This window comes from Mustela lutreola, chromosome 6 (genome assembly GCF_030435805.1).
Source record: "Mustela lutreola isolate mMusLut2 chromosome 6, mMusLut2.pri, whole genome shotgun sequence".
Lineage (NCBI taxonomy): Eukaryota > Metazoa > Chordata > Mammalia > Carnivora > Mustelidae > Mustela > Mustela lutreola.
Genome location: NC_081295.1, coordinates 1,559,316 through 1,577,846, shown reverse-complemented (window position 1 = coordinate 1,577,846; position 18,531 = coordinate 1,559,316). Strand labels below are relative to the sequence as shown.

Genomic DNA, 18,531 nt, shown 5'->3' with positions numbered 1-18,531 from the left:
CACCCATCACACACGGCCCACAGCCATGCGGCCAGCGGGGCCATGGGCAGTCAGGCGGGGCGGCCTCTAGTCTCTGCCCCGGGGGCTGGCGGGCAAGCGGAGGGGCTGGAGGCTGTGCGGGACCAGAGGCCGGTCAACAGGCTTCTGCACAGACAGGGGCTCTAAGTGGTGCGGCTCAGGAAGGGGAGTGAGCCACGGCCCCCACTGCCGCTGGAGATCCAGACCCCCAAGGCCACACCCGCCCCCCGGGGCCTTCGGGGATTCTCTGCTTCCCTGAGCCACACTCGACCAGGCGGGCTCTGGTGCTCGGCCCCGCGGGTCCTGGAAGATGAGGCGTGTGTCTAGGGCTGTGGGTCCCCAGCCCTCCCCAACAGATACCCCAGAGCTTGGCCTCCACTGGGGCCCACCAGGAAGCCGGGGACCTTCTGCTGCCATGATGAGCTCTGTCCCAGGAACCAGGAATATGTCCATTTACGAAGCATGAAACCCCAACCCCCAGTGCACACACCCCCAATACAGTGGGTGTCTATGCAAACGTGTATTTCCTTTGATGTATCACCTGTGTGGACCCAGACCGGGGCAGCAACCAGCAGTGGTTAAAACGAGGCTTGTAGACATAAGCTTTAAATTGGGGGCAAAGCTACCCATCAACTTAGCTTTCCTGGCAGATTGGGAAAAGTCCACCAATATTAAAATTTAACAGCAAAGCCACAGTCTGCTGCCTCGGGCTGTAAACCCAGGACGGCTGTCCGTCTGCCTGCAGCCCTGTCTGTCCATCCGGGCCTGGAACAGGAGGGGCTGCCTGACAAGCGCGGAGCAGAGGCCAGCCAGGGGCTCCGTCATCCCCTCCCTGAGCCAGGGCAGAGGCCAGGGGAGCTCAGGCCGCCGGCCGGCTGGCGGATCGGAATCCTCTTTCTCTGGCGCTCCGTCCCAGCGTCTTGGGGAGAAGGTGCTCCGTCCTGACAAGCCCAAGCCCCCAGGGATAGGGACTGTCCCAGTCACTCACGGCACGGCTCGTGGGGGGGCACCAGCCACTCCTCGGGTGCCCTCCCCGAGGCCACGTGCCCTTCAGAGCCCCATGCGGCGACCCCGTCTCCCATGCACACGCAGCCCCTCGGACTCCCCTGCTTCCCTCCTCCCCCCCGGGGACCCCTCCACCAAGCCCGGGGGTCTCTAGAGGCCTAGAGCCGGGGGTCACAGAGGAAACCCCCAAGATGGGAGACAAGCTGGGTGGCTCCTGCTCTTCTGCCGGCACACCTCAACCTTCAGTTGCAGGGAAGATTTCTTCTGGACCCAGGACTCTGCTACGGACCCATGTTTCCAGAACCCCGGATGGCTGAATCGGACCGCAAGCCTCGCCCAGGGTTTCCAGTTCACGGTTTCTTCCAGAAAGAACTGGAGTAGACCCCTCTCCCCTCTAGAAGGCCAAGGGAGTGTGTGTACACATGGGAGTATATTAAGTGTGTGAGCCTGTGCAGGACTGTGTGAGCCTGCACACGTGTGTTTATGGGTGCGTGTGCGTGCCCTGTGTAACTGCGTGAGTGTGCGAGTGGGGGACGTTGGAGTCCACGTGCAAGCGTGCGTGTGCTCGGCGGCAGCACGGACTCATCCAGGTAACCTGGTGCACACTGGAGCCTGTCTGCGGTGGGTGACGCAGGCGGGCACTTCCCTGAAGAGGCCACTGCCCCCGGGCAGAGAGTCCCCAGGTGGGGTCGTCAGGGCGCGCTGACTTACTTCTGACCACACCGAGGCGAAGAAGCGGGCGTCTCTGAGGTTGGCCGTGTCACACGCCTGCTGGAAGAGCTCGTGCCCGGTGGCCCGCACCTGCGAGGCACGCGGGTGCTCAGGGCCTGGAGAAGGGGTGCGCAGCGCCGGGGGGGGCGGGAGGACCACGCTGTGTCCCACCCAGGCTCCTTGGTGCTGCCCGCGCTGGACACTGGAGGCCCCTGACCCAGCCGGTGGGGGGGGCCTGCGGTCTCCGTCCTGGCCTGTGCGGGGGCCACCCACGGACAGGGTGGGGTGCGCTCTCCGTGCCCCACGGGACCCCCGCTGGCCGTGCTCCTCACTGCACACCCACCTCACCCAGACCCTTCCCGGAAGCAGGGGTGCGGGCACCCCATGAAGGGGTCGTAGTGGCTTGGGACCCAGACGGGGCTGCGGGTGCTCCGAGGGTCCCCGGCCCCCACCCACCATCCCCATGGGCCGGGCTGTGTGCTCTGAGCCTTGCGCCTTCCCGCCTCAGCCTCCCCACGGGCGCCTCCGGCCAGGGTCGCCCCGTGCTTCAGGGGACGCTGGCCGCCACCCGCCAAGAAGCCCCTGGCTCCCACTCGCGGGGTCAGGAGCCGCCTCCACGCCTGAGCCTGCGATGGCTCTCAGGTGGGTTTCATCTGTGCGCACAGGGGAGGCGCATCCTCCGGCCACACCCACTGTCTCAGCCACGCCCCTGAGGTGGGCCACGTCACACACACATGCGTGTCACCCCAGCAAGATTCCGTTACACCTCAAAACTGTGGCAAATACCCCGTGAGCGTCCCTATTTCTGGCTGTTCTGTGAAGGACGGCTTTTTTACTCTTTGTTGACTAGAATCAGGGCTCGAGCCTGGGCTGGTGCCGGACCGGGCACAGGTCTGCTCTCTCTCTGGCCGCCCTTGGTCCCGGGGCCCACGGCGCTGCCCACAGCAGTGCCCACTGCCTGCACTGTGCGTCTGGCGAGCTACTTGGGCTTTGCATGTCCCGGACCTGCTGGCCTTGTGCCTCGGGGCCCATGGTCCCCCCAGCCAGGCCTTGGCTCTGGTGCGCATGGGAGTCCCCGCCCGCACTGTCCCAGGGCAAACTGCTTGCCGGCCGCGCCACCTGAGCTCCCAGCCCCGCAGCGAGCAGGAGCGCCCCGCGTGCAAACCCGCGCAGAGGGAGCAGGACCGGCCGCGGCCTGAGCGTGAAACCCGTGGGCTCTTGCCCAGCGCTCCGCTAGGACGGAGGTGTCCCCAGGACACCCCAGGGATGTGCCCTGGGATTTCGGGAAGGGGCCCGCCACCATCTCAACTCAGGGGACGTGGCTCTTCTCAGTGGTGAAACGCCGTGAGTTTGGCTTCGCCCTCATCCGTTAACACTGCAGCACTACGGAGACACGCCCGCCGTGCGGCTTTGCACACCTCCAGCAAGGGTCCTCCCCACCACAGCTTCCTGGTGCCCGGGCGTGCAGACACGCGTGGGGTCGCCCTCGTGGCTCACGCGGCTGACACCCTGAGGGTAAGCTGGTGGGCTGTGGACTCATGCACACCCCTCTGTCCATCCAGCGTGTCCGCACTCACGTTTGCTCCATGAGCAGCTCCAAGGCACCCCCACAGCGACAACCATGAAGGGGAGCCACAGCCCAGGCCCACCAGCTCCCGCCTCACCCCTTCTCTCCCCGAACACCCCTAACCTCCTGATTCTCCTGCTTAAGGATGCCGCCTCGCCAGGGAGGGAGGACACAGCAAGACCGTGTCTCTGGGGGACAAGAGGCGGGCTGACACTCCCCGTGACCATGGGCCACCTGGAAATGATGGCTTGGGGACCGTTCTGTCCCTGGGGTGACCGGTGGCATGGGAAAGGGCAGCTTGGTGTGGAGGTCATGACGGCACACGGGACTGGCCCCGTCTCCGAGGGTGTGTGGGTCTCCGGAAGCAGGCTCTGGTGGCTGGAACACTTGTCTGTGAACGCAGACAAGCCGCTTCTGGTCAGCCACCTGGGGTTTTTAAACAGCTGCAGTGCCTGGCGGACGAGCCACACGGCTCTGTGACGAGCGTCAGGCCTCAGCCTCCAGAGAAATGCTCCAGTGAGTCTCGATCTGCGTTTGAGAGGAAGGTTCCAGGGTCTGGTGGACGAACCCCTGAATTAATGGGTTATGTGATCTGCATCTCATGAGAGCAGACCCGAGTAACAGGCCAGGCAGTCTGTCACGGAACCTGTGGCCCCGGGCGCTGTCGCGGAAACTGTGGCCCCGGGCGCTGGTGCTCAGAGGCGGGCAGACAGCCCCAGCGGTGCCTCCCCCGGCCGGGGCGCTGCGGTCCCTGCACTTGCCGAGGCGCGGGGGCATGCCTGCGCCAGCTTTGCCCTCACTGGTGGGCGTCCCTGAGGGAGGTGGACGGGGCTCCAGGAGGGCCAAGAACGTCGCCTCCCTGAAGACGCGGGCGGGCGAGGTGCCAGAGACCTCCGGGAAGAGGGGCTGCTCCAGGAGCCAGGTGCGGCCGAGGGAGCAGAGAAGGGAAGACGGGCCCAGGCGACGTGTCCAGAACGGAGCCCAGGCCCTCAAGAACCTGTGCTTGTTTCTAATGCCACAAAGCTTTAGTGTTTGGGGCAAAATGTGCCACAAAATGCCACCGACTCCCTAACATCATCACCTTGTTGGAACAAGGGACCTATGACAGTTGCCTCTGCCCCTCCCTCAGGGTCCCCTCCCACAGTCACCCTCTTGGTGTCCCCACAATCCCCCATAGTCACTTCCATAGTCCCTCTGTGGCGCTCTCAGTCACCCCAAGGTCCGCCCACAGTTACCCCCCAGTTTTCCCCAGTCACCCCCCTACAGTCTCCCCCTGGTCTCCCCACAGTCCCCCCAGGGCCCACCCCACTGTCCCCCCACAGTCTCCCCAGGGTCCCCCCGTAGTCTCCCCACGGTCCCCGAGGGTCCACCCCACGGTCCCCCCACAGTCCCTCCACCATCCCCCCCACAGTCACAACCACTGTCCCCCCACAGCCACCTCATTGTCCCCTCCATGGTCCCCCACTCCCAGTCCCCCCGTGCTCACCCCCACAGCTAGCCACAGCTGCTCCTGGGTGGGCAGCAGAACCAGGATGTCCCTGGGCTCCATGGTCATCTTGCTGGGTCGCTGTGTCCCTGTGTCAGCTGCTCTCGTGGTGGCACGCAGGCTGTCAGGATGGGCCCCCTCCATGGCCCCCTGCAGGGAAGACTGGTCAGGGGCCCCGCCGGGGAGAAGCTGAGCTGCCCACACCTATGTGCCACCCACACGGACGGGGCCACGTGTCACCACCTGTTGGGTCCTCCCCGGCCACAGGTGGGAACGTACCACCCCAACTCCCCTGGGGACCGGTGCGTCTTGCGCTCCTGGCTGGGGAAGTAAGCGGAAGACGGAAGACAGTGGGGCCAGCGATCCAGCCAGGCGGGGCACAAGGTCCAAGCTCATAAACAGCCCTGAAGGGGACGGGCGTGCGCCCACTGGAATGCAAATAAACAAAGTCAGGCGGGTACCCGCCCTCCCCTGCCTCCAGCTGACCCCAGGCCCCCAGGGACCACCTCACAGCCCCTGTGCCTCTGCCAGCACTGCCTCCCTCCTTCCCAGGGAGCGGGACAAAGGGTCACGGTAGGAGCCCTTGGCGAGGACACAAATACCAGAGCAGGATCATCCCGGAGGTTTCTGGAGAAGCGGGAGGGAGAGCGAGCGCAGGACCCACAGATCCCAGACAGGCACCTAGAGTGTCGGGGCCCAGAGTCCAGTCCCCAGCGTCCCTGCTACGGAGGGAACGGATGTGGAATGATGCCGCACCACCGGTCCCAAAGCGATCTCCTGCAGGCGCACCCGGCCTCCCTTGCGCAGCAGAAGCCCACGTGGCAGCCCCCCGCCGAGGGTCACGGGCTACCTGCTGCCCCACAGGGAGGAAGACCGCCCCAGGGGCAGGCTGGGGGGAGCTGCCGCGGGAACTCGGACCTCCGGGAAGGGGTGACTCCAGACCCGGAATCAAAGGGGATGGGGAGCAGCGCCCTGAGGGGCTCCAGATCCCTGGGCCGCGGGATGCGGGAGCAGGTGTTCCTGCCCCTGCGGCGTCCAGGGGGTGCTGTGAGGCTGCTGGGCAGGTCCTGTGAAATTGGGTCCCCCTGTCCCCTCTGCTGTCGCTCTGCAGGGGTGAGGAGGTCTGGGCCGCAGACACGCAGAGGGAGCGGGCCGGCTCTGCCAGTCGGCGCATGCGCCCCTTGCGCCCAGAGGCCGGGGCGTCCCGGCTGGGCCGGTTCCCCGCGGATCTGCAGGGCCGCGGCCCCATCGTTTACTCTGTCCATCCCCGGACACGGGCGCAGCCTCTCTGCGGGCGCTTGACCGTTCCCGACGAGGCCGACAGCCCCAGGGAGCACGTGCTGGTTTTCGTGATGCCGCGGGCCTCCGAGGGCCTGGGGTCAGCGACTGCGGCCGCCGCGGCTCCTGCTCCGCCCAGCACGGCCGGATCCGCTCCTCTCCGCGGGCCTCCGGGCACACGGGCAGGACCTGGGGCGGCGGGCGACCCCACCAAGCGCGCACGGAGCGAGCGGGGAACCCGCGCTCAAGTCCCGAGGCCGCGCGGCGGGGGTGACGCGCCCCCCCTGCGCCTGGGGCTGGGGTCCGCGTCTCAGGGCTTCGGGCCACGGGGCTCCGAGCGCCTGCGGGAGAGAAAGGGGACACCGGGCGTCCTCCCCGCAGGTGCGCTTCCCGGTCGCGCCCGAGCCCCGCCCCCAGCCCCGCCCCGTCCCCACGCCCCGCCCGCTGACAGCCCAGGGCGGGTGCGGGGAGCCGCGTGAGGACGCCCGGGAAGGCCGGCTCCGCGCCCTCCGCCCCTGCGCAGCGGTCCGCACCCCCAGCTCCCGGGCTTAGCGGCGAGGCGGACGCGGTCCTCCCCTGGGGAAACAGGAACCTGGCAAGACCCCCCCCCCCCGAAAACACGCCGCTCGTCCACGCTCTTCTGATGCAGGGGGCGGGGCGGGGCGAGCGGGACGCGGGGGCGCCTGCCCCGCCTCCGCCCCGCCCGGCTCCCCTCCGGCCCCTCCGGCCCCCTCCGGCCCCCTCCGGCCCCCGCGGCTGCGCCAGCCCCTCCCCCGGCGCTGCAGAGGCTGCCCACAACCTCCCGAAAACCGGGCTCGGGAAGTGGTCGCCGGCCCAGCTTCCAGGAAACGGGGCGGGACCCCCGCGGGGCCGGGGCCGGGCCAGTCGGGAACCAAGGCCGAAGCAGGCTGCCCGGGGCCGCCAGCCCACAGCGCGCGTTCTGGGGAGCCCTGGACTGGCCGGGGCGGGCGACGCCCGAAGGAGCAGGGAGCGGGTCGCAGCCGCTGGGCCTGGGGTGATGCGCAGGGACACCTCAGAAGGCGGGGGTTGCGGACCACAGATCCGCTAAATGCACCAAACTGTTCACGTCAAAGGAGTGCATTTTACAGCATTTGAGTCACACCCCCGGAAAGCTATTAAAGTACGTAACACGTTATAATACCGTAGAAAAACGTGAAAATCCAGGCGTGGCGTGAGCACACGTGTGCGAGCGTGTGGGCGTGCGGAGCACACAGTCCGACGGAGGAGGAGCGGGCCTGCCGGCCTCTCCTCCAAGCCCCCTCGCTCGCCCTGCTGACACAGGCCCCCTTTCCCGCACTGGTTTGCTCGTGGTCACCAGGACGCGTTCTGGGGTGAGGACTCTGCGTTCAGAGGTCACGCTGCTTAGGTGTCGGGCTGTGAAGGGTCCGGCGGTGGCCTGCCCTCACCTGCACCCCTGTGCCCGCTGTGCATAGCCATGTGTCTCCCTGGGGCCCGGAGCCCGCAGGCCTCACAGCACCTCACCAAGCGCTTCCCTCCTTCCCACGGTCCCGGGATGGACTGGCAGCCAGGGGCACCCAGCTTGGCTCATTTTACTACTGGGGAAACATAGCGCCCAGGGCTGCTATGGCATTTCTAGCCTGCACCTGCGGGGAGCCTCCTGGGATCCCATGGGAAGCATCGCTCCTGTAACGACCCTGGAAGGACAGCTCAGCATTTCGGGAAACAGGGGCCACCTGCCTCGCTGGGACGGGGCGGGCCAGGGCTCCCTGTCCCCAGTGGAGCAGGATGAGCTGGTCCAGAGAAGGACGAGAGCAGGGGAGGCTCTGAGCTGACCACACGGACCGTGCTGTGTTTGCCTCCCGGTCAGAACCCTTGACCTCAATTAAAACCGGAAAGCCCAGGAGCAGGGCGTGCGGGAGGCCCCCACACCGGCCCGGCCGCGCCAGCCGCCACTTCTCTTGCTGACCTTCGACGCAGGTTGCGACGGGCTTCGGCACAGACGACCGCTCTGTGGGACAGACGCTGCTGGGCGGGATTTCACACACTGCTCGGGGGCGAGGAGCAGGGTCTGCCCCCATCCTGCAGGAGGACGCGGGGCCTGCACTCACACCCATCCCCACGAGCCCCGCACAGAGCAGGGCACATCTGGGACAGCGAGAGGCTAGACCAGGGGAGGGACTCTCAGGAGCCAAGGCTGGTGGGGGACCCGTGGCCCCTGGATGTGGCAGGACCAGGGCTGTGAACGCCACACCCCTAGGAGCACGAGACCCTCAGGCCCTGGGGAGGGACATCCCTGGGCGCACCAGAGACCACCAGCCCCTAGGCCCAGGCTGTAGTGAGTGTTTCTTTTCCGGAGACAGCACAGATCAGGCCCCCAGCAGCCCCTGGCCTCTGAGACAGGCCCTGCTTGGTCCCTAGGCCGCCTCGGTCTCCCCTGGACCGCAGGCCAGCTGGGACAGAGGTCCCGGGTCACCCACCCCTTCATGGAACACTGTCTCTTGGCAGGCACGGATCTTTCAGAAACGGGCACAAAACTGTTGAATTCGTTATAACTCAATGGCATGTGCCTTTTGTGTAAGTGCTGGTGGAGGGGGTCCCTTCAGAGAGATGAGTCACCGTGGACACGTGTTCTGAAATCAGAAAGATCGACCGTCCTGTTGAGCCAGGGCCTCTGTGAGTGAGGTGAGCAGGACGGAAGCACATCTGGGGCCCAGTGGCACGGCACGAGCGGGCGTGCTAGGGCCCCGGGTGCTGGCACGGGTCCCACGGGGGCCCCCAGACCCGGGTGTGGCAGACAAGGACAGGGATGCACCTTTGTCCCCAGGCTGGGGGCTGGAGCATGGCCCCTGCATCCCTGGGAGACAGGAGCACACCCCGCGTGCAGAAGGAGTCATGCATTTCCTCACCAGGCGGTGCTTGATTCCCAGCCTCCCTGAGCTGGCGTCTCCCCTGCTGCCGCTGCGGGCCCACGGAGAGCCCCAGGGCAGGGATGCCCCACGCACGCCCCACAGAGCCCCAGAGGAGGGGCTGGCCGGCAGCCACAGGGCCTCTTTGGGGACAGAGTCGAGGGGTGGCCAGTGAGATCAGCTTCTCGACCAGCTCGTTGGCGAGTGGAGGCTGCCTGGCCGACTGTGAGCGCATCCCGCCTTGAGATCTGCCCTCCTGCCGTGGAGGAGGGGCAGCGCCGGCCTCCGGGACGTCCACTCAAACATCATGTGTCAGCCCCCCTCGGTCACAGCATTTAAGGGGAGAAGTAAGACGTCTTCCGCATTGCACCCACCCTTCCATTTCCAGGAGAGTCCCTATGGACCGTGGCCCTTGTCACCTTCCTGTGCCCTCCCTCGTGGGACACCCAGAACTGGGGGTCGCCGGGGCCGGCCAGAGGATGGCGGCGGTGGACAGTGGTTGGTGTGCACCTGGAACCACGGCCCCACCCCCAGGACGGTGGGTCTCCCACTCCATGGAGTTCCCGGGAAGAGCTGGCAGGAGTCCCACCGAGGCCCCCCGACCCTGGACAGGTGACAGCTAGGACGTCATCACTGCCACTGAGGTGGGGACGAGAGGGCGAGGCTCCCAAGCTGGGTCCCCGCCCGAGGGCTGCCGATGCTGTCTGGCTGGGACACGTGGTGGGACAGCAGAGCCCTGATGCCCGCGCCCTCGGCCGCAGGAAAGGGCGGGGAAGGCGGGCTGCGGCCGAGGGGGCTGGACGAGCAGGGGCGGGGGCCGGGCAGCCCCGCCACCGCAGCGGTTACTGAGGCCTAACGGCTCGCTGGGATGGGGAGCGGGGGCGGGCGGCCTGGGGGTGCTGTGTGGACAGACAGACACACAGACAGGCCAAGCCTTGGAGCTCCGAGCTCCCTCCCACCCCTCACCTTTCAACCCCCATCAGTGACAGGGACAGACAGACGTGCCTGTGATTTCCTTGTCTGTCCGTCTGTCTGCCATGGCTCACTTCCACTCCTGGGAGGCCCGCCTGCAAGCCTCCTTCTCCGTGGCACGGGCCACCGGTGCCCTCCTGGGGAACCTGGGCTGTCCCACCCTCCGTGACTCACAGGGACACGGCAGCCCAGCCGGGGTGGGCTGTTCACTCATCCCCAGGCTGGGTCACTGCGCACGTCATCGGGACAAAGCGGACCAGCGTAGTGACTTCGTTTCCGCATCCTTACTGGCTGAACCAGTGCTGACCCTCCGAAGCCCCTGGGGCCCCAGACGTCCCAGAAGGCACCTTGCGGGGGGGGGGGGGGTAACTCGGAGTTAGACTGAGGTGTCCCTGGGGTTCCGGGTGGGAGCAGGAGTCTGCTGGAGGATGAGAAGGCCTCCCACGGCTGGAACAGCACGGCCCGGAGCCGGGCCCGACAGCGGAAGCCACGGCCCCCGGCAGGAGCCCTTCTTCACTGATGCAGGGGCGCGTGCTGAGCCACAGGCGAGCTTCCGCAGGCTCTGCTGTCCTCACTGAGAAGCGCGGAGGACAGCCCCTCAGCAACGATGTCCATCCTTCCCGCTGCTCGGACACAGAACTGGGGGCCGCCTCCTTCCTCTCTCCCCTACCCCGAGTCCAGACAGTACCGAATTCCCTTTGAAACACCGTTGCGCCGACCTGCCCACATACCCACCCCCAACACCACCGGTCCACACCGCTCTGGTCTCCCGCCTGGGCCAGGACCATGGGCTCCCAAAGTCTCCGCTTTCAGACTTGCCCACATACCCGACACCTCCGCCTCCGGAATCCTGCTGACCGTGGGGTGTATCATGTCCAAGCCTGGCTCCACTGTCCTCCAGGGAGAAGCTGGAGACGGACAGTTACCCCACGGGCCAGCCTGTTTGCTCTCTGGCCTCCCTTCTTCCTACCCCAGGACCGGTGCGTCGGCCGTTCTGGTGGCTCGTCCTGCACACCGGCCTGGCTTTCAGAAGCCAGCTCACGTGCCTTGTTGTCGGGGAGGCCTGTCCTGATTCCCGGGGCTCCCCGTCCTTCACGGCACCGAGTGTAACCAGACACGCCGTTCATCGTTTCTCTCCCCCTGGAGAGGAAGCTCTGTAAAGCCTTGTTCACGGACGTAGCCCCACTGTGTGGACTCGCCAAGTATATGTTGAGCTAAAACAGAGCTACTACCTGCCCAGGGCTGACGCAGTGACCCCTGGGTGGCCTCTGAGGCCGTCGTGCAGACTTGCAAACTGAGCCTCACGGACTGTCTCTGGAATCCAGGCCTCGGGCCGCTGCCCGTGGTTTCCTACCTGTTTCACGTCCGGCCTGCTCGCTGGAGCCCAGGGGTGTCGAGAGCCCCTTACCGGCCTGGTCTGCCGACTCCCGTAGGCCCCGGAGGGAGCTGCCCCCAGGCACATGCGGGGCCCCGGGGTCCGTCCCTTCACTGCCTCCGTAGGACAGAGGTGCTCTGCGAAGTGCAAGGTGTTGTCACCCCCGGTGCGTCAGGCCGACTCTCCAAGGACTTGGTGGGGGACGACAAAGAACACCCAGTCCTGCTTGTCGAGACCACTTCGCAGTCCCCAGCACAGTATAGCAAAGCCACAGGCACCTGCCTTCAGAACCGCAGGGCTGCAGAGACCCTGGGGCGAGCGGCCCGTGGGGCCCACCGCTTCCAGACTCCTGCGGGGCCGGGCAGGATGCCAGCGCCCTGCCCTCCGAGTCTCCCCCACGAGCGGCCCTCTGTGCCTCAGGAGCCCGGCTCAGGCCTTCCTCTCCCCCAGGAGAGTGCTCTCCACCCTCCTCCTCCCCTCGGTGCTCCGGGACCCCTGGCTGAACTCCGCCTCCCCGCCAGATCTCTCCCCACCGAGCTCTCTGCAGACTCCCCCATCCCTGCGGGCCCCAATCTGGCCTCTTTGGGGGCGCCCCGCTCGCAGGCGCAGTGTGCTCCCACCCCAGTGCACATCTGGAGCACGGCAGCTCCGCGGCAGGCCCAGCCTGTGAGGCGGGGGCCCGGGAATCTGCATTTTCAGCAAGTTCCCAGGACCGTGCCTGAGAACCCGGGCCACAGAGCCGCACGCGAGCCCAGCAGGCACCCAGAAACCTTGCTGAGTGGGGTCACGGCACCCGCCTGGTGGGGACCCCCTGTCTACTCACTACCACGCAAAGGTGGCCACCGCGGGACATCAGGCTGACGGCCTCCCCCGCCCCCACAGCTCTCCCCCTCACTCGGAGCCCGTATGCTGTCACGGAGACGCTGGGTCTGGAGGGACAAGTCCGGGCGGCTGCCGTCCCCGGTCTCCATGGCTGGCCTTGCCGGCCGGTGCCCCTCCAGCTTCCGGAACAGCGGAGCCCGCCCCCCGCCGCCCCCGGGGCTCCCGTCACCCATGGCTCTCGGCGAGGCTGACCTCTCACGCCGGTCTCTGTGGGGAGGGCTCCCTGGCCGCCCACAGCTCTCCCTCCCGAGGCGCCCACCTCGCCCCGCTCTTTCTGTTGACCCCCAGCACGCAGCGGGGCCGCAACGGCTCTCCCGGTGTCGTGGCCGTGACTGGCCTCGCTCACGGACGAAGCCCTTCACACACGGTGTGCGTCCTGGCTGCTGTGTCCCCACGGCCTTACCAAGCGTTGGGCTAAAGAGAGTGCCCAGTAATGACCCACTCGATGGATGGACACCTGGCCCGGGTAGAAGACCGCCCCGATGGTGGCCCCACGGCTGCTGTCCCGTGAGGCCGACCTGGCCAGAGAGAAGCGGTGCAAAGGCGGCCGGGAGGAGCCCGGGGCACACGACGCCCGGTCCCGGAGAGGGACCTGAGGACCCAAAGCTGTTCGAGCTCCATGTGGCTTCCCCCACTGCCCAGCTCAAGGCCACAGGCGACACGCACGCACTCCGTCCTCCAGCCTGTCCGCTGCAACGGGCCCACACCTGTGGTGTTGCACTCGGTGATGTCCAGCCCCAAGTAGGAAGGTCACTGTGGACTACAGCGAGGTTCCTTTCACATTTGTACGTTAGCCTTTACAAGGCGGCTCAGGTTTCCCGGACCAGCTCCAGGGTTTTCTCTTGCTCAAGGCGGCATCGGTGTCCCAGGAAGGTCAAGGAAGGCAAACTCACGGTCTTTTTACAGAACCTTCAAAGAGGTTCTTAGATCTTTGCAGGAAACAGACATGGGATTAGAGGCCAAGTCTTTGGAACTCTTAGAGACTCTGACTGTGCTTTGTTTGGAGTAAAATAAACGTACCTGGACCTCCCTGGTCAGACTCTCTGAACGGCACCTGCTCTTCAAAACGACCCAGAACCTTCTGCTCCTTCACTTGAGAAGCCGAGTTCAGGGCAAGTCTACCAGAATTGAAGAGGTAAACAAACCCCTATGGTTAGAGGTAGAATGAAAACGTTTTTGGCTTCGCTGTGTTTCCTGTTCTGTTTGTCCGGTGGTGCGGTGCTGGGTCGAATGGTGAGCAGACATCCTCACCCGGGCCTGTCTTAGGAGATGCCTGTGCTGCTCAGGTGACCCGGGCCCCGCCAGCCACTCTGTAGCAGTTGGCCTTGGAGAGTCAGCTTTCCCAGGCTGGTGGCGGGGACCCCCGGCTGCCTTCTACGCTGCCGGGGAGCTTGGCTAACACCTGACATCTGTACTTCGTATTTAAATATATGTTGTATTTATGCTTTAAACGTTCCCAAATGCCTTGATATACACAGTCCAATGAGACAAAAAGGCCATGCTGCTTCCATGTTATAAGGAGGGAACCACCGTACAAGGGAGGCAGGAGAATTGCTCAAGAACAGAATGGATCCACGGGGTTAGAAGCAAACCACGGAGGAGCCCACCCCGCCCGGTGTCCTCCCAGGCCTGGAGCATTCCCTCTCGGCCTCCAGACCAGAGCTGCCCTGGGGCACATCGTAGCTGCGAAGATCCCTCCTTGGTCAGCACCAAGCGCTTAGATGAGGAGAGTGGGTGTGGGCCCCGGGGAGTAGCGGTCCCTTCTCAGAGAGCCGAGAGAGCGCGGAACCGACAGGATACGCGCACCGTGGGGTTGCGGGAGAGGGCAGGTTTGCCGCATTGGTTCCAGGGCTTGTGGGGCTGGAGGTCCGGGCAGAGCTGAGGTTGAAGGCCGTGGGCAGCAGAACCGCCCCCACCCCAGGGCCTCAAACTGGTGTTCTGACGTCTTCAACTGATCGGACGTGGCCCTCACGCATGACAGAGGAGACGTACCTGCTTTACTCGAGTCCGAGACATCGAGGCCCGTCTCCCCTGAAAACCCTTTCACAGCCGCGTTCCGGTGACGTTTGACCACACCCCCCAGGGCTCTGTGGCCCGGCCCAGTGGACACCTCCGCCGACAGTCCCCCGGGGCTCTGCAGGGCAAGGTCCTCACCAGGGGACCATGAGCCGCAGTAAACAAAGGCTCTCCCCGCCCCGAGCTCCGAGCTCCGTGTGCCGCCCGGCGGGACCGCTGCTTTTCCAAGCGGGGAACTCGCAGTCGGGCTTGTCCTGGGCGACCTCAGGATGCGGAGCTCCCCGCGCCGGCCTGCAGGGATCTTCAAAGTTTGTATAGACGCCTCCTCGGGGTTCAGGCGCATCTACTGTCCAGATGGTGTCCGGAGGGCCTCACTCTGCCAGGCCCAGTGCTTGGAACATCTCCCACCGGGCAGGGCGTGCGGCCAAGGTCAGGGGAGCAGGAAGGGGCTTCCAGATGCCGCATCCAGCTCATGGGCCGCCCCTCCTGAGCACGTCCCCCCACACCATGGCAGGTCCCAGCTCTCAGAGCCCTGGGGTGCCTGATGAGGGTGCGGCACCGGGGGAGGGAGGCTGGCAGCCTCTGAGTCTATTTGGGCACCCCTGCTCCAGCGGGCTCCAAACAAGCTCAGGGAACTGAATTTCTGGCCACCCCGGGGAAGGTTAAAGGGAAGGTTAACGGGCTGCGCAGCCCCTGCACCTGCCTCAGGTCCAGGAGGAAAGAGGGGAGGGGTGCAGAGGGGGAAGAGCCGGATGCGGGAGAGGCAGGGTGCTGGGCCAAGGGGCCAGGAGCCGAGCCAGACCCTGCCTCTAAGTCAGAAGCCACCAAGGGGGTAACAGGGAGCCCTTCAATAGGGACTTCCGGGTGCAAACTCCTAAAGGCAAGGTTGCGGGTAATGGGGTGGGGGTTTGGGGGGGGCTGGTGTGTGTGTGTGTGTGTGTGTGTGTGTGTGTGTGTGTGACAGCCCGTCCAGCCCGCGGCCCCCAGTGGCCCATCCGTGGGGGGGGGGGGGAGGGTGTCTCAGGGAAGGGACAGACGCGCTCCCGGCGGGGGGTAGCAGTCCCAGGGCGGGTCGGGCTCACGGTTCCGGATCGGGGTCCGGGAAGGCGCAAGGGTCCGGCTCCGGGTCTGGATTAGGGTCCGGCTCTGGGTCAGAGTCGGGGTCTGGGTCTGGGTCCGGGTCGGGGTCTGAGTCCAGCTCCGGCTGAGGGTCTGGGTCCGGGTCGGGATCGGGATCGGGGTCCGGGTCGGGGTTGCGGTCCGGGTCGGGACCCGAGTGCAGCAGCGTGAACGCGGCCGCCGCTTTTCCCGCACTTCGGCTGAGCGGCGCGGGGGCCGCGGTTGGGGGCGATCGCATGGGGCGCGCCGAGCCGAGCCGCGACGGGCCTGCGCTGCGACCCTCTCCTCCGGGCCCTGCCCCTTCCCGCCCCTCGCCTCCCAGCCCCGCACGGTCCTTTCCCCTCCCGGTTGCGCCTCTAACCCCCTCGCTGCCCCGCCCCGCCCCGCCTCCCTCCCCGCCCTCCTGCCCCTCCCCTGCCCTCACGGCCCACCCGGTCCTCTCGACTACGCCGCGCTCCAGCTGCGTCTCCCCGCGCGGTCCAGCCGCCCCCGATCTCTCCCCTCCCCCTCCGTGCCGCGCTTCTCGCTCCGCCCCGCGCCGTCCCGGGTCCCCGCCGGGTCACCACTCCGCGCCAGAGGGGCGCGGCTCACAGGCAGCGGTGGAGTTGCCCGCCGCAGGGTTATCAGTGCGGGGGTCGCAGCGTACCGCGGTCGCCCGGATCCCGGGTCGCATTGTTCAGCGTTCGCCGGGTCGCGGGAGCCTCCGGGGGTCGCCCGTCCGGGCGTCGTCCCGGGCGCGGAGAGGTGAGCGCGCGGCCCTGGAGAAGCCCCGGCTCTGGGCGCGAGCTGAACACCGTGTGCGGGGGCTCCGAGTCCCGCACCGGCCGGACCCCGGGCCTGCGCCGCAGACTGCGAACCGCCCCACCCGCAGCCCCGCGCCGACCCACTGGCTTTGCAGGCGCTGCGTAGACGGCGGGGACCCACGGAGGGAAAGTCTGCCCGGGAGGCGTGGAGAGAGCTCGGTGTGTTATGTGGGGTGCTGGGCACCAGGCTATTGCCATCGCGGGGGCCCGGGGAGGGATCCCCCGAGGAAGGGCGGAGACTGTCCGCAGACACAAAAGCAGATCCTGGGCCAGCGGAGGGCCTGGGAGTGAGCAGTCCTGAAGGTGAAACCCCGAGGGATGCAGGGACTTATCAGATCATGACCTGGGGGTGACCCAGGCAGCCCTCTGACCTAGTGACATTCCCTCATTGCCGCCGAGGGGCCCAAATCACTGATTAGAGCTTACAGGCTCCCCGGCCCCAGACCTGTGAGGTGGGGGTGCTCCTGGGAAGGGGCGGACACCTCTCCTCCCAGACCCAGCTGGGCTGCCCTGCAGACCCCTGCGTTTCTGCCTCTGCCGTGCTCCCTGGGCTCCGGGTGCCAGCGGCTCAGCGCCCTGTGTCCGGAGGCTGCTTCCGCCTCCTTCAAATCCAAACTCCTCATCCCCACCGACCCACTGGGCTGGCTGGTCCCAGCTCGGGTTCCTTCCCACCTGTCACCTTCTGGTACATCTGGTTGTGTAGGACTCCCCCACTTCCAGCGTGAGTCCCCCCGTGGTAACACCCAGGAGAGTCGTTCATCACTCAGGGGCCACACTCACCAGTAACAGGCCGAGCTCTTCCCAGCTCGGCTAGTGGCCCTTCTCTGGACTCTGGAAGCTCAGCGCAGCCATCCTTCCGTCAGAGTGCTTGGCAGTGTGACTGCTTCTGTCTCCCCTATCCCTCCCTCAGAGCGAGCTGTCCCCGGGCCCTGCCAGCCGTCGACCCTGCAGCCAGCCTTCCCGTGTTAAGGAGCAGGACACGGAGGCTCAGAGAGGGTCCCAGCCAGGTGGCGTGGTTCCACGAGCAGGGAGCAGTCGCCCCAGTTCTGGAGCCTGGGGAAGGTCCGGCACACCCCGTGGCCCACGTTCACTGTCCACTGCTGCACTTGACACTGAGTGAGCCAGTCTCCTCAGCCGGCCCTGGGCCCCTGGGTCAGGGACCATCCCAGCAAGACCCTTTATTCGTCCCTGAACACGTCAGTAACCAAGATGTGGGAACAACCCAAGTGTCCCCTGATGGCTGAGTGGATGAAGAGAGAGAGAGTGTGTGTGTGTGTGTGTGTGTGTGTGTGTATCTGTCTCTCTGTGTGTGTGTGTGTGTCTCTGTGTGTGTGTGTGGTAGGGTGGTCCCTTGCTCGGCAGTGCTGGGCAACCAAGGGTCCTACAGTCCAACTTCACCCTGACCCCATCCAGCTGGAGTCAGAGTCAGACCCCACAGGTTAGGGGCTCAGACCCACACGCACTGACCAACAGACTATAACCAGGAGGTCTCCGCGACCCCCTTCTGGGGTCTGATGACTGACTGGCTGGTGTGGCTCACAGGGCCAGTTAGACTCAGGAAGCTCCTGAGATCACTGGTATTTTTGGAAGGAACACCACGGGGACGGCCCCCTGGGAGAGACACATATAGGTCAGGTATGGAAGAAGGTTTGGGGCCCCCTGTGACCCTGCTGGGTGTGCCTCTCTCCCCAAATCCCCTCGTCTTCACCAACCTGGAAACTCTCCAAGCCCGTTCACTGGGGTTTTCATGGAGGTTTCCCTCCAGAGGCCAGATTGATGAAATCATTGGCCATTTGTGATTGAACCCAACCTCCAGCCCCTTCTCTCCCCCGGGGTAGGCGGTGGGACTGAAAGGCGGGAGGCTCTAGTCATGTGATTGGTCACCCTCGCAACCTGCTCCCACCCTGGGGCACTGGATTCCAAAGGTCACTTCTTAACACTACACTCTCAGCGCTTGGGGAATTCGGAGGTTGTAGGTGCCCTGTGCTGGAAATTGGGTCAAAGACTAAATCTGTGTATGTATGTATTGTAAGTGACAACATCACAGGTGGCTCCGTACAGGACAGATGGATACAGTGGAGCGTGGGCGAGAGGCGGCCGTCCCGAGGCTATGGGGAAGGAGGGAGAGAAAAGTGCAAGCAGAGGAAAAGCACCAAGGGTCAAACTAGAAGCGCCAGTTTCAATGACCTCAACACCAGGCTCTAGGAATCCCTAGATCCTGAGAGACAGGAGAACTACTGGGGGAAGAAAAAGCTGAGCGGCCCCTGCTAGGCTTCTGGGGGCAAAGCCGGAGGGAGAGGAGGCTCCAGAGGGGTTTTCCAGGGCAGTCCTGGGCAGGCGAAATGGCCTTTCTGACGGGACAGCCGAGCCAGGAGCCCAGAGTGTGCAGCGCCAGGGTGAGGGCACAGGGT

The 18,531-nt window shown here is 65.9% G+C and overlaps 1 protein-coding gene across 1 annotated transcript; it reads right to left on the bottom strand.

The window, feature by feature from the left end:
- Nucleotides 1–525: 525 nt before the first annotated feature.
- On the bottom strand, nt 526–15,653 carry FRMD1 (FERM domain containing 1). The gene is made up of 5 exons (XM_059176522.1): nt 15,281–15,653; nt 5,067–5,215; nt 4,788–4,937; nt 1,735–1,824; nt 526–1,417 (listed from the first exon to the last, which is right to left on the bottom strand). The coding sequence occupies exons 2-5, from the start codon at nt 5,181–5,183 to the stop codon at nt 1,259–1,261; spliced, it is 516 nt and encodes a 171-aa protein (XP_059032505.1). The 5' UTR covers nt 5,184–5,215; nt 15,281–15,653; the 3' UTR covers nt 526–1,258.
- Nucleotides 15,654–18,531: the final 2,878 nt, after the last annotated feature.